General features: G+C 46.4%; 7 protein-coding genes across 7 annotated transcripts; 4 read left to right on the forward strand and 3 right to left on the reverse strand.

Moving 5' to 3' along the window:
• Positions 1–142: 142 nt before the first annotated feature.
• On the forward strand, positions 143–1431 carry LY89DRAFT_722912 (uncharacterized protein; the record flags this gene model as incomplete). The annotated part of the gene is made up of 2 exons (XM_018218770.1): positions 143–1092; positions 1149–1431. 2 exons carry the CDS (start codon positions 143–145, stop codon positions 1429–1431), a joined length of 1233 nt encoding a protein of 410 aa, XP_018065398.1.
• Positions 1432–2465: 1034 nt separating this feature from the next.
• On the reverse strand, positions 2466–3317 carry LY89DRAFT_594965 (uncharacterized protein; the record flags this gene model as incomplete). Its single annotated transcript, XM_018209833.1, has 3 exons — positions 2466–2984; positions 3038–3205; positions 3255–3317. Coding segments are annotated over 3 exons (750 nt in total), but the record flags the coding sequence as incomplete, so codon positions are not given.
• Positions 3318–4724: 1407 nt separating this feature from the next.
• Positions 4725–6281, reverse strand: LY89DRAFT_688996 (uncharacterized protein). The gene is made up of 3 exons (XM_018215825.1): positions 5705–6281; positions 4925–5652; positions 4725–4874 (listed from the first exon to the last, which is right to left on the reverse strand). Exons 1-3 carry the CDS (start codon positions 5794–5796, stop codon positions 4795–4797), a joined length of 900 nt encoding a protein of 299 aa, XP_018065400.1. The 5' UTR covers positions 5797–6281; the 3' UTR covers positions 4725–4794.
• A 130-nt stretch (positions 6282–6411) lies between these two features.
• Positions 6412–7602, reverse strand: LY89DRAFT_688997 (secretion-related small GTPase). Its single transcript, XM_018215826.1, has 2 exons — positions 7231–7602; positions 6412–7170 (listed from the first exon to the last, which is right to left on the reverse strand). The coding sequence occupies exons 1-2, from the start codon at positions 7340–7342 to the stop codon at positions 6530–6532; spliced, it is 753 nt and encodes a 250-aa protein (XP_018065401.1). The 5' UTR covers positions 7343–7602; the 3' UTR covers positions 6412–6529.
• A 542-nt stretch (positions 7603–8144) lies between these two features.
• Positions 8145–10486, forward strand: LY89DRAFT_674400 (uncharacterized protein; the record flags this gene model as incomplete). Its single annotated transcript, XM_018213437.1, has 2 exons — positions 8145–8157; positions 8214–10486. 2 exons carry the CDS (start codon positions 8145–8147, stop codon positions 10484–10486), a joined length of 2286 nt encoding a protein of 761 aa, XP_018065402.1.
• A 2996-nt stretch (positions 10487–13482) lies between these two features.
• LY89DRAFT_235573 (uncharacterized protein) lies at positions 13483–13966 on the forward strand. The gene has a single exon (XM_018206058.1). The coding sequence runs from the start codon at positions 13587–13589 to the stop codon at positions 13869–13871; it is 285 nt and encodes a 94-aa protein (XP_018065403.1). The 5' UTR covers positions 13483–13586; the 3' UTR covers positions 13872–13966.
• Positions 13967–14061: 95 nt separating this feature from the next.
• Positions 14062–16257, forward strand: LY89DRAFT_674401 (FAD-binding domain-containing protein; the record flags this gene model as incomplete). The annotated part of the gene is made up of 6 exons (XM_018213438.1): positions 14062–14143; positions 14206–14563; positions 14611–15013; positions 15064–15144; positions 15195–15294; positions 15341–16257. 6 exons carry the CDS (start codon positions 14062–14064, stop codon positions 16255–16257), a joined length of 1941 nt encoding a protein of 646 aa, XP_018065404.1.
• Positions 16258–17268: the final 1011 nt, after the last annotated feature.

Raw genomic sequence — 17268 nt, forward strand, 5'->3', positions numbered from 1 at the left:
TCTTTACTCTTTACTCTTTACTCTTTACTCTTTACTCTTTACTCTTTACTCTTTACTCTTTACTCTTTACTCTTTACTCTTCTTCATCTACCTATTTATCTACCCCTAGCTCTCTCTTTTCTGCCTCACCCTCAATCTCAAAATGTCGAGCTCTTCGAATTCCCAGCCCAACATGGATGAGGACGAGCGGCCCAAGGTTGACGTGGAATTGCATGCGTCCAGCTTCGATTCAATATCTTTGTACACTCACCGCGCAGACCGTAAGACAGTCACCAAGTCTGGGAGTAATTGGGGTTCCGAGGAAACAGAGCTATTTCGTATTTGCTACAAAGGCACTAGAGACCCTCGCTGGCCCAATTCACCGCCCTCGTCGCCACTGTCTAACAACTCCTTGTGGGCTGAATTTGTCAAAAACACCGACAGGATTCTCTATCGAACCAACAAAGAGATAAGGTCACACTTCAGAGACTTATCCAGATTCTTCCTTGCGCTGGCCAACCTCCTTCGTCCTTCGGTAGCTTCAACCTCAACACGATCATCAGAACGCACCTTGAAAGCAAGGCAACTGCCAGACCAGGCCTCGAAGCAATCAGTCCACGAGTGCATCGGCTCGTCGTCCCCGACTCAACCCTCGTCGCAGGAATCGGCGTATGACCCGGCGTTAAATGCAAACGACGATGACTTGGACGAGGAACGAGAGCGGAAGCAAGCTGAGGTCGCATCGTCTAGTCTGGCCGCGGAATTCATCTCCTTGGTCATCGATGTCTTCTTGGATCAACCCATTTCTTTAAAGAAGCGGCTTGCATTTCGGGAATCACCAACCAAGTTCATTCTTGCCAATCAAAATACGGTGAAAAGCAAATGCTTCGATGACGGCTCCATTATCTGGCACGAATTTGATACTGTGTCCCAGCAGTGGACATTAGGCAAACATGTTTGTAGCGTGGAGACTAAACCTAGCTTCATCCAGAGCGACGAGGAAGGGAAAGGAAAGATATCGGCAGAGATGATCCCACAGTACGCTTGTGAACTGATTGGGGCTGTTACGCAGCGAACGAAGGATGAGCCTCTGAAGATGAACGTCAGCCGGTGGTATGTTGTGATCTTGTTTTCAACGTTGTATCCCACCGTAACTCAACCATTCCTAGGCAGCCTTTGATCGTAACACACTCGTGTTACATGACTATTCTGTCGACAACGTTTTACCCTACGTATCTTGAATACATCATGGGCACCAGCAATGAACCCGATGTCGATCCTCCATTTTTGGAAATCTATTGTACGAAAACACATAATCTTAAAACGTCGGTGGGTCGTAAAAACGCGGCCGAGGATCTTCTTATACTTTGTGAGAAACTACGGGCAGATGATAGGGGTGGGGAAGTGGGGGACGAAGAGAGTGATAAAGAAGAAAGTGATGGAGGAGATTAGATAGGAGCTGCTCAGGAGCTGTGTCCGTTCCGGATAGTAGATAGCTCTCATGGCCTCCATACCGTAACATGCGTTCGCACCGCAGATAATAACAAAGATCTGGAAATCGCAGAGTGGAAGTGCTACGGCAGTGTTTGTTCTAATAACGATCAGTCATTCCTTATATAAAATACTATCCGGCGACGGAGCAAGGAAAGCCAGTATTATTTGATGTTGCCGGATGGGGGGTTCAACTGGGCGTCCTAGATGTCATCGAGGAGGCTGTTAATGGCCCGGACCGACCTCTCATGCTTCAAACGGATAATTAATGGGATTGATATTCACAAGATCCCGCAGAACTACACTTCTCGGCCTGCCCGACTGACTTAGGCTTTGAAACTCTTGAGTGCCAATTTCGATTCTGCTAGAACCGATCTTTCAGTTTCGTCTCCACCCACTAGAATCAAGTAGCGGACATAGAACAAAAAGTGCTGCAAATTTTGTTTATGACTGTCAAAAGAGCCTCGTGAATCATGCTATCCGCTGTACTCTCCGGTACTGCGGTAATCAGATAATGCGCCGAGCACTTCTCAATGGCCGTCGGAACGTCGAGATCTCTATATTCGATATAGAAAAATTGAGTAAAACTGTAATGTCCGACAGAATAGTATCTCTTGAAGCGTCATTCCTAGCCACGAGTTGTAAACGATCAGAGTAGCGAGTGATAATCATATCTGTTACTGTTACTCCTTGCCAATCATTGCCGACATCTTGAACTACTCTTCAAAAAGAGCCATGAAATCGGCTTTCATGTTTCCAACAACCCATTACTGAATACGATTTCAAACCCTGTCTCCATTCTTACAAACCCTCAATTCCTCTTGCATAGACTAAATCCACTCCTGTTCAGGAATATCATACGTGGGCATCTCTATTTGCTTGTTTTTCGAGAATCGTGAGGTTTGATGGCCAGTCTTACAAAGTCTAACAGTTGCAAATGTTAAGCGAGGACAAAAGGGGTAAAGAATCCCGAGACCCCAACACAAACAAATCCTTCACTCTAGCCTCCTAGCCACAAAATCCATCAACCGACAATTACCATCTAACCAAGCCAACGATTCTGGTGAGCTGGCCATCTCAGAAATATCCCTCATGGAAACTTGCCCCGCATCCCACTTCGTACCCGTCTCCTTCCCCGCTTCTTCCCAAATCCTCGTCCAGCTCGTTTCATCATGTAACCACATCGTAAGCCCACCATTTGAATAAGCCAAAAGTCCACCTTGAATTGTTCCAGCATGAAAGCCGAATACAATGGCTCCAGGTTTTGACAATGCAATGATGGAGCGGAGTGCGGCGAATTGGGTGTCCCAGTCCCATTGATGGAACACTTTCGAGATATAGATTATGTCCACTGTGCCGTTTAGTTCTTGGAGTTGTGAGTTTGTGTGCACGATATCGCTTTCGATGAAGTGAGCGTGAAATTTTTCGCGGTCATTAAACATAGAATAGCCTACATCCCAGTGATTGACGATGTCGACGGCGTAGAAGTTGCTTGATGGTGCTCCGTCGAAAGCCTATACTCGGTGAGTAACTATCTGGAAGAAGCGATGGATTGAAATGAGCTCACCATTCTCCTCATATCATGCCCAATAAAGCTTCCCACTTCAACCAATCTGCCTCCAGCTTTCAATTTTTCGAGGACTTCTGAATACACAGGACTCCTTGTGATTAAAGAATTCAAGAACAATCCTTGGCCAGTACAAGGATAAGAACGAATAGCCCATGCTTTGTCTCTCTTGACCGGATCAGCTCCCGTCGCTTTGGGGTCAGAGTGTGAAACTCACTATCTCGTACACATGAGGGAGAATCTTGTCATCTGGTATCTCGCTATATTCTGTGAGGAATTTTCTGAACTATCGTATCTCGTTAGCTAATTTGCAACAGAGAGGACTGAATATATCCGAATAATTAATCAGTTTGGGAGCGCTTACCTCCGGAGTCACTTCCTCGTCGATATTCCCATAGTACCAAAATATATTCTTTCCATCCTTCTGGTGAGGATAATTCGGCTCTGATTCATTGCCTGCCATTCTACAATTCCAGTATCGAAAATCCAATCTTGTATATCAATCAAAAGCTAGTTCAAATTAGATGACAAAGTGAGGAGTTCAACTTCAATTTATAGAAAAGAAAAGTGGATCGGCAGAGTGAGGTGAGAAACAAGCCTCGCACTGATGTCTCCCATTGGCTAGGAACCCGAAGCCAGTCAATATGACTGAAGCGTTCCCCCTACAAGTTTTCTCGTACTATGGTTCTTATATCTAAGAGATGACTGAGACTATATAGTTAGCATGAAAATCCTGCTACAAAGAAGCTCTGAAAAGGGTTCAGAGATGAAGGCCTCCTCAATGTGGCTAAAGCGTTCCTTGACCAACCATAAGCAGGAGGCGAATAATTGACAGCAGTAAACATTGCTTGACGACAGAAGAGAGATGTTGACAAAGCGATGCACTTAAAGTGTCCCAGTTCTTTTAATAAGAGAGGAGCCAAAGGCGCAACCTATCCGAATCATAGACTCACTTTCAAGTCCCGAACTATGGAAAGCAAGGCGAACATTATCAAGCCAAGGATAAATATATACATCCAACATCCATACCTTCCCACAGCCCAACACTAAGAGCAAAAACCACTCTAATCAAAAATACATATAACTATTTCCTACTCAAAATCACCTCCTCAGGGCAGACAATCTGCCTTCTAAGTTGTGAAAGTATATCTACCTTTCACAACCCCCCAACATCAAGAACCGCATACTTCACCCGAACATTCAATTACCAAATTGCACAACAAGCACAAGTACAAGCACAACAATTTCTCAACACGAACAACCTCATCTCTCACCCTTAATCACTATAAAAAAAACAAAACCCTCAGCCGCATACCTCCGTACCTCTAGTCGCAAGCTAAAAACTGCGACACGCAACGAACAGCGCTTTGGAATGTCACTACCGTACCAAATCAAGGCAAAGCAACGAAAAAGAAGACTAGAAAACGAATTGCATAGAGCTAGATATGAGAAGGTGCGACGGCTTGAGAATGTTAAAAAATTGCACAGGGAGTCGGGTGGAGAAGTGGGGTGTCACAGATGGTGGCTTGGCGTGTGGTGCTTTGATTTTGATGGATTCTGGGGGAATGGGAGCAAGTGTAAGAGTGATATGTTGTTGAAGATTTATTGAATTGGTTTGTGGTTTTTGTGGTGAAAAATCTGGAGAAGCCATGCATGCAAATTGACAAAGGAAAATCATGCCCGTCACCCATCTTGACCATTCGGTCCAGATATCATGCCGTCTCCCTCACTCAGTAGAGCAGAAGAGGTGACTATGCTTAGAAGTCTCCTCCGCCTCCATCGTCTCCACCTCCGAAATCTCCACCACCATCACCTCCTCCATTGTCTTGTCCCTGGTCTGTAAAAGGTTAGCTTTTTGAATAATACAAAAAAGAGCGAGGGGCTCACCATAGCCTTGTTGGTACTCGCTCTGATCATGATCTTGAATAGCATCTTCAAGCAACATGCCACCAATCAAACCACCACCCAGTCCCAATGCAGCGGCACCTCCAGCACCAATTCCAGATTTCTTGGGAGGAGCTTGTTGTTGATAACCGCCCCCATAGCCACCACCACCACCGTAGCCGCCTCCACCGTATCCAGGACCTGGACCATATCCTTGCTGGTAGCCCTGTGGTGGGTAGCCTTGTTGACCATAGCCCTGCTGAGGATAGGCACCGTACTGCTGAGGTGGGGGTGTGCCGTATCCTCCTCCACCATAGCCTTGTTGAGGAGGTCTGTATTGCTGGCTAGAGCCACCACCCATCTTGCTACCACCTAGGAGCTTGCCCAAGAAGCCCTTCTTTTGTTCTCTAGGGGGCAATTCTTGGCCGTATGGTGATTGTGAGCCTCCGGGCATTGGGGTATTGGCATAATCGTTCATAGCACTGGAAGAGCCACCACCAAAACCTCGCGCACGCTCATCTTCTTCGGCTTGCAGACGGCGAGCAAGTTCAGCATCAGATTCGGTATTGGGTGAATTGTCATAAGGGTTATGTTTCGTATCCGACGCCGCCGCTCCACCTCCAATATATCCTGGTGGGGGTCCTGGAGGGGCATCGTCATTGTTTGGTGGGTAGATGGGTGAAGTAGGTCGGTCCCATTGGGATTTCTTAGTGTAGACGTTAACGTAGAACCTAGAGTTATGTTAGAACTTCTACTGCAGATAGAGGACGTGATGCACTGTACCATTCTTTGTATTGATCGTTCCATTGTGCCTTCCAGCCTTCCGGCACCTTTGGGGGCGGAGGACCTGGAGGAGGAGCGCCGTAGTCGCTCATGGCGTTGTATCCTGCCGCAGAAGAATTGAAAGTTTCTGGTAATTGAGATGGTAAGGAAGAGAAAGGGTCGGTGGTATTTATGTGAGGATGGGGCCAGAATAAGCAAGTGCGGGCGGGTGTAAGGTTAAGTTGTTCAGTCCTGATTGCCCCTCCCACATTCACCTGCGTAATCTGTGCTCAGCCACAATTCACTTCAGCTTCCTTGTCCTTTTACCTCAGCCACTGCTACAAAGCTGTTGCTCGGAATCTGTCAAGACCGAGACCTTCTGGAATAGTCTGTTTTCGATTTGAGTTATCAAACAGGCAACGACTTTACGTTGTTGAGTTGATAAATACTTTGTACGGAATGCCAAGTGATGGTTGCCGACCCGTGACTGGCCTGTGATTACTCTGCTGATCCTACCATATCCTACAATGTGGAATATCCCTCTTGTAGGCTTCTTGCTTGCAATATACACCAGTCTGGAGAATAAAGTGGCATGATGAGATTCATAGGTATGAGGTTCCGTTTCTTGAACACTGGCTCAGAGAGGGATAGCTACTGCGAATTCACATGGCAATGTTCCACAGACCGTTAGTAGTCAAGTAACACACAAATCAAGAGAATAAATGCAACGACAACTCGAAAACTCCTGCTTCATTGTTCAACGCCCTCCATGCTCATGGTATATTCACCTGCTCCCAACGCCAGCAATGCACAAGCAACGTATATACAGCTCCAGCTATTTCCGTATCAACAGCATCCACCATAGCCAGACTTCTTTCCCTGCGTCCCCAATTTCACTCCTTTATTTCCTCCTACAGGAGGTCCCTTGACTCCTGATCTTCGGTCATTCAAATCGTACTTTCCAGCTTCGACATTCTGGTATATCCTCTCTGCCACCCTTCCAAAGGCCATCTCAACACCCTCGCCACTTTTCGCACTCGTCTCAACATATTCCAGGACGCCATTCTTCTTGGCCCACTCTTCCGCCTCGACTTGAGTTACTTCGCGCTTGTTCTCATCTGCAAGATCACTCTTATTGCCAACCAAAACCACGACAATGTCCGGTTCCGCAATCTGTCTCAAGTCGTTCAACCAGTCCATGACATGGAGAAAGGTCGGCCTCCTCGAGATATCGAACACCAATAAAGCTCCTGAAGCACCGCGAAAATAACTTCTCGTAACGCTTTTGTATGTTTCCTGGCCCGCAGTATCCCATAAACTTAACTTCATATGCTTTTGTTCGATTTCTGGTTCTTTCCGCCTTGGCTCTGGTAATCCTTCCGAGATATCTGCTACTGAAGAAGTTCTTGAGATTTCGGGCTTCTGTATTGGAGTATGAGGAGGGCCAACGGGCATAATTCGAGAGCCAAATTCAACTCCGATTGTTACTGAGTGAACAGTGAGTCAAGACATCTCTATCATTCTTGAAGGGGTAGACTAGGACGTACCATCATGCTGAGCGGAAAATCGGCCTTCGCAGAGTCGTATCGTAAGTGATGATTTTCCCGTGCCACTGTCTCCGATGCAGACCAGCTTCGCAATGTAATCCCAGGAAGCCATGGTGGCAAGAATCAATAAGTAAGGCGGAGCACCAAGGGAAGATGCGGCAAGAACATGAACTTTGTCAAGAAGAAAGCCCTTGAAAATTCCGATCTGGCTAAAGCTCTTATCGTCACTTGAGACCTTGACAGCTCAGCATCAAGTTATGTCGTATTGCATTTTCTCTGAGACCTTCCAGAGGTCGCAGCTTCATTAGGCTTAGTGGATTTTAAAGCTAGTGGGTCTTTGTAGCTTGCGGGCGGGTTTACGTCTCTTTGCGCCGCCTGATCATGAAAACAAGCTGCCACTGACTGCAACCGGAATCACCTGCAACAATCATTCAGGACTCGAGATTATTGACCGGTGAACCAACATAAATAGATTCCCAACTTACAATCACGATTGACGGTCCTCATTGTATTCATCTCTCATCTTCTTATAATTCCCGGATAATAAAACGTGTGGCGTCTTGCCTTCAAGGTTGTCGGTGGGTTATCGTCCGCCTTGTGACAATTCTGCCACTGTTTTCCGCTCTGCCTGGACTATCCTGGCACTCGGTGATGAATCACGCACGTCTCTTACAACCACCAGACAGACTGCTTATTCACGATACAACTGTCGCCGTCTCTTAATTCATCCTCTCACACTCGTATACGCCTTCATCTATTCTTACACCACGTATCCGTTTGTTGCGCAATCCGGATACAACAAAGGAACCATAATACAGTACATTTAGCGCAGGCGGTCAGAGACGAGCCTTATCAGCGCACGCGAGTCGCTCGGAGCTGCCTGTTACCTCTCCTAGCTTCATGAATCGTTGAAGATGTTCTCGGAATGTAAGTACTACTTCATATCAAGCTCCAGAGCACACTTTAACACTGTATTTTCCCAGATGCTTCACGCTTCTTAGCACAATCGCAGTCGAGGTTCTCCACGCTCATACAACCTGATAACGCCGACGCCCCTCCTGCACACAACCCCAACGAGAGATACCGTCGAGCAAATCAACCCTTCCAGACTTCGTCGAGACGATATCCTTCGCGGCACGGCAACCCATACCAGTCTGCGAATCTATCGACCATCGGAGGTTTCACAACTCGCTATACAGCAGCTCCAGACGCACCTCTGTTTCACAGTGCCTTGGATGACTTCCGAGAAGAAGATGACGAGGAGGAACGAGACAGGGAGACTGCAGACTTCTTCGCTCTCCAGAAGTCTAGAAGAACATTCGCTCCCATAAGCAGACTTGAGGAGAGCTCCGAGACGGATCCAGAAGCTAGTAAGGACTCTCTGGATCAGAGTAAAGATGAGGACGGAAGAGCTGTCGAGGACCGGGGGAGAGGTCGGGGTATCAAGAGCAGCTGGAATGGTGGTGGCCGAAGTCACAGAGAACGAGGAAGAACTCCAGGGACCATCGGAGAAGAGACGGACCCAAGTGATAAATCCGAGAGCGCGAGAGGAGTGAGCGAAAGCAGTAAAGGCAAGGACAAGATGGTTGATGTTGGGCTTGAATCGACGATCGAGGATGATGATCCGCCAGACGATCTTATGGCAGATGTCCGAGATGATGAGAGCGTGCCTGCCTTCCAGAATTTCCAACCTAAACCAAAGCATGGGGCAATCCGCTTACCTACAGATTCGAGGCATGATCGGGAACGGGAGGCTGCATTTCAAGCCGGTGCCGGGATATCTCGACCTCCAAGTTCGGTAGAGACCGTTCCAGCAACAATAGCAACTACCTTGGGAGAAGCACCAAAACACGATATCTTCTTTGGATCTCTGTTCCTGATATGTCTTGGTGCTCTGTTTGCAACTTTCTTCCTGATCTTCCTGCATACGGAGACACCCTCGAACAATATCGGAGACACAATCTACTCGACGCTGCACGCTTCGTTCCATTTGTTCGCTGTAGATACAGTGGCTTCTGTCATAGTATCGCTGGTATGGCTCGCGTTGTTACGGTCATATGTCAGGATTCTTGTACACTTAATCCTGATTGCTGTACCAATCATTCTGATATCCTTTTCCTTATATCCCTTCATTGCAAGCTACAAGGGCTCGGAAGCAGGAATGAGTCTTCAAGATAGAGCTATGCGATGGTTGTCATTCATTCCAGCAATCCTAGCTCTGGCTTGGTTGTATACAATCTACAGAGGACGGCACTCTCTCAACAGAGCCATTGGAATCTTAGAGTTCGCGTCTAGGATTCTGGCAGCAAATCCAGCGCTCCTCGGGATGGGCTTTATAACATTGGCTTCGGTTGTTGTTTGGACTTGGGTCTGGCTTGGGATGTTCACGAGAGTATTCTTGGGCGGTCATCTTTCAACAAGCGTCACCAAATTCATCATCGATGCAACGAGTTGGTGGTTGGCAGTGTTCTTTGTACTGATGTACATCTGGACACTCTCCGTGATAAGCGGCATCCAGAGGGCAACTACAGCAGCAACAGTATCACAATGGTATTTCCATCGAAATGTTGTCCCAGCTCCAAGCTCGAGGGAGATCGTGGCAGCCGCAGCTACCCATGCTACGACGACCCTTTTCGGCACGATCTCTTTGTCGACTTTGATCGCTCTCTTGATTCGCCTACCCCTCCTCGTACTTCCGAGCCGGTTGATGAGCGTTGTTAGCATCTTTTTCTACACCTTCATCCCGACACCTATCGTTGCTCTCACAAACCCGCTCACCTTGACGTATGCTGCGATCCATTCTCAGCCTCTACAGAACTCGGCTCGTGGTTTGAGCCAGATGTCCTTCCTGGCTCCAAACACCCCAACGAACACCCTGACACCACGATCATTCCAAGCCCGGAATCACGGTTCATCTCTGTTACCATACAGACTGGCAAAGCTTCTACTTCACGCAACTAGATTCATCATGGCAACAGCCCTTGGATTCGGCGGATGGGTAGCAACTGCTCGACAGCTCGATATTGCTATGCCCGGCGGAAAGGGAATTCGAGGCTCTGCATATGCCTACGTCGTCGGTCTAGTAGCCAGTTTCATCGGTTGGGGTGTCCTCGGAGCCATGGAAGGTGTATTGAGCGGCATTGTCGACGCGGCTGTCATCTGTTGGGGCAGTGAGAAAGGGATGGCTGGCGGCGGCGCTTATTGCTTGGAGGCAGGGTATCTGTTTGGAGAGGGAAGAGAGAGGGATTTGCCGTGATAGATTTGGCGTTTGGGAATGGATTGATATTTAGCATGGCATGCATGGGTGAATAGGATGGAGTAGATGGCAATTGAGCGTGGAGCGGGCTTGACTGACGAATTATACATAGTGGAATGAGATTGTTTTGGATATGAACAGACATTTTCCATGCTTGAGATGGGTATGTGAAGCTCAAGTGAGTTTGAATTTTACACTATTACGGTAGTTCTTTGTCCGGTTTGAGTAGAGGACTTTGAAGACTTAAATGTTCTCAGTTCAGAACAGATGTTTTAGTTACTGTTATGTTTAGTTTAACTAAAGAATTTTGAAGTTTTGAATGTTTGTAAATGAGAACAGAACTTTTCTTATTCGGACTTTTTGTTACAAAGTCTAAAATTTCTTCTCAATAAGGATGTCTAAGGATATCTGGGCAAGATCTATATATTTTTTTTGGAGTGTCAATGTCTAGTCTGAATCAAAGACTTTCAAATTTGCAAATTATCTTAGCTAAAGCTTTTCTTATTTATTATTATTACTATAAAGTTTAACAATTTTGCTCAGAGAATTATTGTTCAAAAGCTGTACATTGATACAGTGCAGGCGTTTAATTAGAGTTTAGAGATTCATCTTAGTATGATTCTCAGAAAGAGGTATAATGTCGTTCAAAGATATGGTTCAAATGTTGTTCAAGGAATTGAAGCAACAAACGTTAACAGCAATCTTAAGTTGACAGCAAGTTACTTAGCCTTGAAAAAGACATTTGCTTTTAACAAGTTAAGCAATTATCTCTTGTATTGGACCGGGCGCTTAATGCAAATCCTCAGACCCACGGTCACAGTTGAACTTCTCCGTATCAATATCTTGTAAAGGTGTCCAGCAAAAGAAATTTGGATGAGGGGGAAAGTTCTTTTATTCCATTCCCCCTTCGATATCGGCGTCCCCAAATTTCCAACCCTCTAGTGAATCACTCCCAGTCTCGTATAACATCTCGAAATCCATGATGATTCCAAGTGAATCCCCAACCAGTAGGCAAATGACGCTTTTTTCACAATTTTTCGTGAGTCAATAATAGTTTCGAATCCGAATTCGAAGTATAAATACCTCGCACTACTTTCGAGTTGAACTCACAAGTTTATCGATCCGCAGTATAGTCATTTACCCGGGACTTATCCCAACACCAGGAGACGAGAGGCATTTCGGTGCTGGAAAGCCGGGCCCTTGGGCTGGACGTTATGGCTTGCTCGTTGTGGGGGTATGTTCTGAGCAAAGCGAGCTGCGTGAGTTGTTTTCAAGATTATGTTGTCGTTTGTTGTTTGCTGCCGTCGCTGCTATTGCACATTGCCGTTTACGAGAATAACTAGAGGTTTTGTTTGATGAGAATAGGAATCAAGGGACCGGGACATGCTGCCGGGACAAGGTACTAGAACAAGGTGCCGGGACATCACATCGTTCTCCTCTCCTTGGTAAGTGTGATAGTTTGCAAGAAAAGTGGAGGAGGTTGGAGGAGGGAGGCGCTTTATACTTATTCAATCAGCGTATCGAATATCGTTATTTCTAGTGAATCTTTGACCCGCAGAAAATGACGCGTTTTCGTTCTTGTGAGTCAGAGCGGAATTCAAATTCAATTTCGAGTTCGAGTTCGAATTCGCATTCGAAGTATAAATAACCCGCACTACTTTCGAGTAAAATTACACATCTACTCAGATATCCATGCCGCAGCAGAGGTCGATCTAAGATTGGCGGATAAGTTTGGTGACCGGTGTTTATATTCTTGGCCGGGACTTCATAAACTAAAAACTATCACAAGCTATGTTACTATTATCAAGATCCAGATATCATAGAGCTTTTCAACTAAAAATGAAGTAGTGTTAAAGGTTCATTGTTAAGACTTTTGTTGTTGTCGTTTATTGTTTGCCGCCGTTAGTGTTGTACGCCGCCGCCGCTTGAACAAAGCAGTTTTGATTGATTGAAAGACAGGCCGGGACAGTATGATTAAGGTGTCGGGCAATTTTGTTATCTGCTTCACCTTAGTATGTGTCATAGTTTCCAAGAAGGTGGAAGTGGTCGGAGAGGGACGATTTATACAGATTTAGGATTGAGAAGAATTTTGTGAGAGCATGTGGTTGTGAAAATCGAATGTATTCACTCTTGATAATTCATTTCTTTAAAATTGCAAGACCTCAAGGTTTGGTGAATGCTCCCAAAAACCGTACGACTTATTATCTTGAAAAGTAATATTGGGATTCCACAACTTAACAAAGCACTTGTTCCTTGTCAACTCAAGAATGTCCCTGTTTTACACTCGGCTTTGCTGCCTCGAAGTGTTCTGGAGTTAGAAAATATTCACGTGACACATTTCTACTAAAGACTTGGCTCTACAGACAAACATTTGTGGCTTTCTCAATAATCAAGTTAGATAGCTACTGCTTCAGCCTGAGATACCAGTAAATAACATACTTCGGTTCGGCTATGCATGTTGGTTTCTGGTACGGTAGAAAGGGGCTGGAGATTAGCGAAGAAAGAGATTTAGGCTCCTTGGCAACGGTCAATATCCACTGACAATAGGAATCTAATGATGCCTCGCTAGAAATCTGTACAAGAACAGCCGAATAACAGACAATTGACCTTTCATGAAATCCCCAAATCTTTCGAGATTTTATCAGGTGATGAAGCCATTCCGGCTTGAGACTAACGACAGCCTCGCTTAGAACACATCTTTCAGCTCAAGCACCAACCTTCCGAAGACATCCTCCCGCAGTACAAACATCTACCCTTCAAAAACTGCTGTTTGCTTCGTTATTGCTTACACACTCATCCCGTCCTCGTCATATCACTTACTCAACCCTTCGCATCGGCTATTCTCTGCATCTTTCCAATATCTCTCTCAGCATCTCCTGCATTGTGCCTGACAAGGATTCAGCAGCACCCCGCCGCACACATGCATCAGTATCCCAGCTCTCCATGCGCATTGAAGCCTCCTCCGCGCTCTGAATTTCCTTCAAATCATGCACATTACGCCATGAGAGCTCAGCTGCCAGTTGAAAACAAGGCATGCCGAGTGGCATGACGGACCAAACACCTGGAAGCGGTAGGCGCCGTCATTGCGAGGGCTTTTTCAATGATCGCCTGGGGAATGTTTCCGGTGCAGCTCCCGTGGCTGCACGTCTCATTCGCTACCGAATTTGACGATTCGGCAGGATGGGTTGTTTTTAGGGCTTGCATGCAAATATTGACATCTTCCTCTGTATATAACTGGGATTTGAAGCCGACACTCGCACGGCATGCCGGCCTGTTCTTAGGTATTCCGGGATTCCGGGAGGTTGGGCTGGCTGCTTACCACCATGCCACCATGACAGTTCAATATTTACGCAATGCGGTCTCTCCTTCCTTCCACCTGCCCTGACATGAAGAGCTGAAGCGAGACGGGGGTGGAAGGAGATTACCCCGCCTCCATGAAGAAGGTCTAGAGAGAAGCAAAGTATATGACTACCTCACTACCCAGCATGTTTCTGATTACTCGTTTCTACACCCCTCATCCCAAAGATTGCCTACCCGGTACCTGGACAAGGAGACGCCAAAGCTCTTGATTCAACATGGCAATTCGAGGAGTAGCCTTCGTCTGCCTAGCAAGCCTAATCTCCGCTCAGCAGATTAATAGTGCACATGGAGTTATTCGTAAGTAGAGCCCTGGAGCCCAATTCTCTTAGAGGTGACCTTGACTGAATTTGAAAATATAGCGGCAACCTCGGGAACGGTTACACCAGCAGCGGCAGTAGTCGCCGCAAAGGGTAACTTTGCTTGGGAATCTGTCCAATTGACACAATCGGTCCTGACCAACCTTACGAACTTGAATTTGACCAACATTGCACTCTTCAAATATCCGACAAGCACTGCAGCCTCGACAAGTCAGTGCAAAGTCTTCCCTGGGGATGCGGATTGGCCGGGGCCTGTTACCTGGGAGATTCTTAATATCTTGAGTGGTGACGCATTGATCAAGACTGTTCCTCTCGCAGCTCCATGCTTCACCAGCTGGCCGGAATATAATGCAACAGAGTGTGCTATCATCACAAGTTCGTGGAGTGATCCACATCTTCAGTAAGTATACACTGAAACAAGTGACGCTCAAGACTGACTTCTTGAAGTGTTGCCAATCCTACATCAGCTCAATGGCCACTATATGAAGGCCTGACATGCGTCCCACCTTCACTGAGAAGCGAAGCCACCAACTGCACAATTGGAGGCTATGCAGCATACTCTATCAATGTTACGAATGTTGCCCAGATTCAATTAGCGCTGAATTTTGCTCGGAATCTCAACCTTCGTCTAGTTGTCCGGAATACTGGTCACGACTTTGCTGACAAGTCGGTTGGTGCTGGATCTCTGTCACTTTGGACTCGCAACCTCGATAGTCTTGAGTTTTACAAGGACTACACGTACGGATCGTATAGTGGGCCTGCTTTCGTTATGGGAGCTGGTGTTGAGACCGCCGATGTGTATCTCTTGGCAGAGCAGAACAATGTTACTGCGGTTGGTGGAGAATGTAGAGTAAGGATTCTGAACAGAAGTCTTGATGCTGGTTACTAATGTGTCTGCAGACGGTTGGTATCGCCGGTGGCTATATTGCTGGTGGAGGGCATTCTCCCATGTCCAGTCTCAAAGGGATGGCGGCAGATCAGGTTAGTTATTCTATACACGAGCACCCAGTTCTATATCTCACAGATTGCAGGTTCTCTTCATGAAAGTCGTTCTCCCCAGTGGCGAATTTGTGACGGCCAGCGCAACTGAGAACCCAGATCTATTCTGGGCGCTTCGTGGAGGAGGTGGCAGTAAGTAGATTCTCTACAGTGCGATAGTATTTGCTAACCATACTAGGCACCTTCGGTGTTGTAACCTCAGTGGTCGTCATGGCATACCCCAAGATCCCAGTCACTACAATGACCTTCAGTTATTCCATAAGCAGTACTATAAGTGCCGATACCTTCTGGAATGGACTCGGAGTATACATGAAATATTTTCCTACATTTCCAGACGCAGGAAGTTACGGCTACTTCAACATCGCCCCCAACGCGGCTGGAAACTTGACCTTTACATTCGATCCTTTCTGGGGCGCCAACATGACCAAGATTCAGACTCAAGCACTCGTCGCTCCTTATCTCAGCGATCTGGCAAAGTTGGGTATCGCAGTGACGCCTGTATACACCGAGTATCAAAGTCTCTACCCAGCATGGAATGCTTCTTTCCCTCCCGAAGTCGTCGGCGGCTGGACCAACCACGCAGGCAGCCGTCTCTTTCCTCGTGAGAATTTCGTCAATGCAACACTTTTGAACGAGACTCTGGCCGTAGTCCGCCACGCCATCGAAGGCGGTGCGATCTTAGTCGGGTATAACATCAAATCAGCCGTCAACCCGCACGCCAACCAAAACAATTCAGTTAACCCCGCTTGGCGCGAAACACTCACCCATTTCATCCTTCCAGGCCTGTGGGACGCCGACGCAACTTTTGCCCAGATCCAAAATGTCAGTGAAACACTGACCAATGACTGGCTAGCTAGATGGCGCGCTGTGTCTCCTGGCGCAGGTTCGTATTTCGCAGAGGGAGATATCAACGAGCCAGATTTCCAGCAGTCGTTTTATGGGTCTTATTATCCGCAGTTATTGGCGATGAAGAAGGAGTTTGATCCGTGGGATTTATTTTATGCGCCGACGGCGGTGGGTTCCGAGTATTGGTATATTACGGGGCAGATTCCATATATTCCTACGCAGAATGGGAGGTTGTGCAGGAAGACGTGAGGGGTATTTAGGTGTGTGTTCTTGTATAAATATTGGTTGTACTTGATTTGAATCTCTGTTGTGACATTCGAAGATGCCTTTTCCTCCCAATTTTGTCTTCCTGAGATGTTTTGCTGTCAATTGTTTTGCTGTTGTTAAACCTCTTCCTTGATTTTCGTCTTTCACAGCTTCTCAAAAAACGGGCATCTATTTGAAGAAGAATTCCAGACACAACTCAACAGCTCCCGGCTCGAAGCCAAAACATGATATGCGCAATTGGCGCAAGTCTTTGTTATGGAGATCTTTACTGAATCCTTCTCTGTTTATATAGGAGTCTCCTCGACCGCTACACGAACGACACTATTATTCACTCTCTTTACTCGCCGAAATTTTCTTGCTTGGCTCACATTCACTCGAAATTCACAATTAACAACCCTTCAGCGACACTTTTTCCACTCTCTCGATTCACTACCATCTCTCGAATCAAATCCAAAACCTTTCTTTCTCTAAACGTTTCGTCAAGTATAAATACCAACATCCATTACTCGATTCGAAGAGCAATCACAATCTCCACCATACACAATGTCTCAAAGGCGTGGGAACTGTCGACCGGCCATCTAACGTTTGTCTCCCGGCATGTGCGCATTGTTGCTGCAAGATCTGGGTAGTAGCTTGAAGTTGACTTTAGTGACGTGTAAATGAGCAAAAGAAAAGAAGAGTTGAGAAACGCAACAAAAATTGACAGCAAGAATCGGGCTGACAACAACAAATCTCTTCCCAGGAAGCTCAGCACACAAAAGAAAAGCACTGTCTTCCACACAGCACCACCACATATAAAGCTAATTTTACCACAATAGCACAATCCTCCGTGAGCCGTTCCAGTATATGGAAAGGAAACATGGTGACATGATCATGTCTGACAAAGAGCGTCAGTAGGTATGTAGACATCAAAATAAGTAAGCCCTTTCTAGACAACGTCCCGGATAACCTTATACCTCCTTGGAATCTAACACAGTGAATACCCCTCACCTC

This window comes from Mollisia scopiformis, assembly GCF_001500285.1.
Source record: "Mollisia scopiformis unplaced genomic scaffold LY89scaffold_24, whole genome shotgun sequence".
NCBI classification, from domain to species: Eukaryota; Fungi; Ascomycota; class Leotiomycetes; order Helotiales; family Mollisiaceae; genus Mollisia; species Mollisia scopiformis.